The following is a 4,873-nucleotide window of genomic DNA, read 5'->3' as shown; positions in this document are numbered from 1 at the left end:
GGCCTGTATGAGCCCTAGGCCCTTGTCTAGTGCCTAGTGGTATATAGCAAGAATTAGAGACAGAATCGCAATCAGCACTACCAGAGAAACTTAGTTTCAAATGAAATTATCTGTTAATATGCTTTTTATCTGTGACTTTTGCAGACTCAAGGGTATATTATGTTAAGCTACCAATGGGACAACCAGCCGTAAGTGTATCAATAGTAGCTTCCTAAAAATATAATTTATTAATACTATTGTTTTTATCATCATCATTATCATCATCTATAAAATCAAATATTTTATAAAATATAATTACAAATTTATTGTTTAATTATAAAATACTGCATATTACCATCATCATCATCGCCATTAATATATTATTATTAAAGATGTATTGTCCCTGGAAATTGACAAAAAATCATAAAATATAATTTTGAAATTAACTTGCTAATTATTTGCAGCAACATATACAAATTATTAACTTGAGGAGATTTTATTTGGGTTTATACAGTACGTATCTATTTCACACCAAAAAATAAATAAATAAATGCCTCTCTCGAATTTATTAACTGTCCTTTAAAAAAAAAACCCTTTTCAACAATAAATGCACCGGGGTGTTTATTCAAATAAATACGGTGCATATGCCTATAATGGTTCTTGTGGACAACCTTTTCTTGTGCTGTTTTTTTTTTTTTTTTTCACAATTCAATTACATTTTTAGAATTGTCACAAAGATAAGAGAGCAATTGGGACAACTAGGTTACAAGGTGTGGATTGATATAGAGAAAATGAAAGGATTCATTTACACTACAATGGCTGAAGCCGTTAAAGAAGCTGACCTTGTCCTGCCTTGCTTGTCTAAGAAGTATGAACAAAGTGACAATTGCAAATCAGGTATTATTATTATTATTATTATTATTATTATTAGTATTATCGTCGTCGTCGTCGTCGTTGTTGTTATTATTATTATTATTGTTACTATTTTTATTATTGTTATTATTATTATTATTACTAGGCCTATTATTATTATTGTTAGCGGTATTTTTATTAGTAGTAGTATTATTGTTTGAATTTCTTTTATTTCTAATGCATGGACAATAAAAGCTATCTTGAATCTTGTTCAAGTTCAATTTTTAATTGCTACTAAGGCCATAGAGGGAAATGTCCCCTTAAATAACACAGTATACTGCATACACCTACATAAATAATTACAAATACAAAACTTGGTAAATTTTGCAAAGTTTTATGTTATTTTTATTGTATGTAGTTAAAATATTTGGCTAATCCTTTGTAATTCAGAGGGTAGCTGCATTAGACAGTTTAAGAGGAAGTTCATTCCTTTAATGATGGAGGACTCTTACACATTGGACAACTGGGTTGCAGCCATTTTCGGAGGCCATTTATATGTCAATTTCTCAGATGAGGCGGCCTTCGATGAAAAGTTTAAAGAATTGCTGAGACTTTTAGAGGATTACCCAAACTTGGTAAGAACCAAGAACATTTTTTTTTTATTCTTAAAGGCTGTTTTCCACTAGGCAGATTTATTTGTGCAAATCGAAAGCGTCAGTTTGCCTACTAAGCTCTGATTGGTTGAGCATTTTTTCGTTTCGCAAGTATTCGCAAGTAGAAACAGTTCGAGCTACTGATTTTTCGCTGAAGCGAAAAATTGTGATAGAAATGTGAGTGCGCATGCGAATAAGCCGACGCTTTTGATTCACACAAATAAATAAATTTGTCTAGTGGAAATAGGCTTTAATCTCACAATTTATGTTTTGAATGCTTAAGATTTATTCAGCATTAGTGATTTCCATAAATGCTCACATAAGTGCCACTCTCAAACAAGCACCACACCAAAACTGATTTTTTTTCCCCCCCCCCCCGCTAAATACCGCTCTTGAATAAGCGCAGTGGTGCTTTCGAGAGTGTAATATTAGCCTGTATGTAATAAAACACTTTGAGAAACAGGGTTTCAATGAATAAACACATCAAGACACAAGCATTTCTTTATAAACTAAAAAGTAAGGACCTTTGATATGCTTACCGAACTACGGGAATACATGAAAGGTAACATGGGAACGGGCATGAGAAGCGCCACGCCAATATTACTAGCGCCGCTCTTGAATAAGAATTCAGTTGCAGTTTCATTTTGTTTTTGTTTTCTCTTAACAGAAGCCTCAAGATCCTAATCCAAACCCACTTGTAACTTTGCTACCACCACTTCCACCAGCAGAAGCTAGTCCAACATCTTCCGGGGCAACAAGATCACCTGCAAATCCAGGTTAGTTTAGTAACCTTCATGACATTCAACATAGGTTATTAAGTTAAAAAGGGTCTTACCTAAACCCAATTAGACTTGTCGAAATCCCAAATTTTTTTCTATTTTAATTCTGGGCGGTGCCAACGAGCGAATTATTGGTGAGAGGGGTTGCCTTGACTGCCTTTGCAGGCGCATTTTTGTTCAGCGCATTTTTCGTAATGATTATAAAATCTAGCGCTGTATGTTATGTATAATGGTCCAGGTCGAATAAAAATGTGACAAATGCGTCAGATTCCTGGTTCCACAAGTGATTCTTAAATATATATTTTCTGTATAAAAATGCCAATGTCTTTTCTAAATAATTATTATTTAATGCAAAGTGAAACAAAGCTCGACTAGCTTTTAAGTTTTATTTTTGGTTTCCTAATCTGCCTATCTGATGTCACTTGTGTTTTCTTGAAAAAAGAGCATCTTTTTTTTAAATTTTAATTATGATCCGGCTTTTGCTTTTAATGTAAAGTGCATAGAGGTGTCTAACATTCTGCGCAGCGCTATGTAAAAATAAATTTATTATTATTATGATATTGTATAGGCATGCCTTTAATGAGTAATGGTATAAGATACTCAATAGATTAAAGTTGAAGAAAATAATGATCATTATGTTCAAACCTTTTTTTTAAAGGACTATCATCTGCAGAAGATTACAGTGAGTTTCTTACAATTGTGGACAGATGGTGGAAAAGATATGGAAACATACATTTTCTTAAAGTACTCCTTTCTGATTTCAAAGGTAAAATCAATGTAACAAAACTACAGGATGAAAATCAGCCGAATGGTCTATTTCAAATACTTCGTGGCGCTAAGCTTATTACCCAAACCGACATTGATGTTCTCGTCGAAGCTATTGCTTTGGGTGGTTTGGATGGGGTGGAAGATGAAATCAAGAAAAACATACATGCATTTCCAGGATTCAAAAAAGTGGTTCCCAGTAGATTCTCTGATTATCGACATAGTTTGATAAGGTTTGGTGGAGCAATTACCAATAAACACAAGCAGGAAATTGGTAGCTTGTACGATTTCACCGCTGACCAATGGGAAGATCATTGGATGCTTATATTTGAACTAGAAACACACAAAATACTTACTGAAGAATCGAAGGATTCCTTTGTTAAAAAACTTAGACGCAACGGAATGGAAGGCGAAGCCAGTGCATTAGAATCAAAGCCAAAGTAATTCACAAGACAAGATGATTGTGAGGATTCTTATGATGAACACTACTATATCATGTCACAGCTTGTTTTGTGAACTACAAATGTCAAACATCATTTTTTTGGCGTGAAAAATCTGTTAAAATTTGAAAGGCGTAGGCTGGTTTCAAAAATTATAAGAATACGGAATTAATCCCTGTTCCAATGAAAACTTAATGGTCAATTATAGTATTTTAGTGTAGTATTTTAACACATTTAGTGGAACTAATTTGCTGCCAAGGAGTGTATGTAGTTTGTACATATTATTAGTAGACTCCGAAACCCATAAATTATTAGAGTTTTCTGGGGCTTCTCTCTGGACCATTTCTGAACGTTTTTAAGCAATGCCTGACCGATGCCCACTTTACTCTCATGAAAAAAACCGATTGGCATTTTAATAGCTTTTTTCTGTATATAGACTTAGCCTTCAAGATACACTTATAACATTCCATTTCTGAGTATGTTTAATCTTAGTTTTTAATCGAGATATCTTAGTTTTAATAGAGATATCTTAGTTTTAATTATATTGTAGAGATATCTTAGTTTTTAATAGAGATATATCTATTAGTCATCTTATATAATAATAAGCTCCAATGAAACTTTGCCAATATAAATAAGCATTATAAAAACAATTATTCAATAAATCGTTTTCATGGGCGGATCGCTCTAATAAAAATTGTCGACTTATAGCGCATATTGTAGAGACCTATGCGCTGCATTATTACCTCCAACCCCGTTCATTGGACAAGATCAAGCACATATGAAACACATACTCAGGTCCCTTGGGAGAATTCCATAATATTGCAGCTGTAATCGGCTCATGGTTGTGTTTGAACCTACCAGGTACCCACTTGTACTCCTGGGTACTCATGTTATATAACAATATGAGGGAATTTAAGCTTTATTGGCTCTGGTACTTCTTCATACAGAATATTTAAAAACTGGGGGGAAAAAGGGGCATAACTGCCCATTTTTACACCTTATTCCCCCAGTTTTTAAATATTCAAAGATCTGTATTAGACCGTGGGTTGAGGCTCCAAAATCGGCTTAGTTTACGAATTCTGTGACCCACCGATCCGCGCTACTTGGCATTCGCACAAAAATGTCAATACTATTTTATTGAAACATAATATAATTGTCGGCAATCGTTAATTTGGGGAAACTGTAACCAAAAATGAGAATTTATCTTCGAAAAAATAATGTCGTTCACGAAAGCAGTACCCAATCACAGCACACTTACCATACCTGTTAAGCATTGATGAGACGCTATTAGCCAATTGTGTATAAGAGACAGGCATGCAGACATAGGCATAATCCAGACATTAAAAAAATAAGCAGTTTCATAGAATAACTTTACACAAGACTGTACAAAGCCATATATTAAAAT

General features: G+C 33.7%; 1 protein-coding gene across 6 annotated transcripts in view; it reads left to right on the top strand.

The window, feature by feature from the left end:
* Nucleotides 1–4,528, top strand: part of LOC117114152 — a 36,145-nt gene extending 31,617 nt beyond the window's left edge. For 3 of the 6 annotated variants that reach the window (XM_033257711.1, XM_033257709.1, XM_033257712.1), the window contains exons 3-7: nucleotides 145–188; nucleotides 704–876; nucleotides 1,282–1,466; nucleotides 2,152–2,260; nucleotides 2,922–4,528. In XM_033257711.1, the coding sequence (XP_033113602.1) occupies nucleotides 145–188; nucleotides 704–876; nucleotides 1,282–1,466; nucleotides 2,152–2,260; nucleotides 2,922–3,472 (1,062 nt within the window). In that variant the 3' untranslated portion in view covers nucleotides 3,473–4,528. The remainder of the gene's footprint in view (nucleotides 1–144; nucleotides 189–703; nucleotides 877–1,281; nucleotides 1,467–2,151; nucleotides 2,261–2,921) is intronic. The other 3 variants (XM_033257713.1, XM_033257710.1, XM_033257714.1) reach the window with 1 other exon arrangement.
* The last annotated feature ends 345 nt before the right edge of the window (nucleotides 4,529–4,873 follow it).

The sequence above is a fragment of the Anneissia japonica genome, unplaced genomic scaffold (genome assembly GCF_011630105.1).
Source record: "Anneissia japonica isolate Jap-2015-1 unplaced genomic scaffold, ASM1163010v1 scaffold287840_len1291095_cov163, whole genome shotgun sequence".
NCBI lineage: Eukaryota > Metazoa > Echinodermata > Crinoidea > Comatulida > Comatulidae > Anneissia > Anneissia japonica.
Note: the sequence above shows the minus strand (reverse complement) of the source record. Positions and strands in the feature narration are given on the sequence as shown.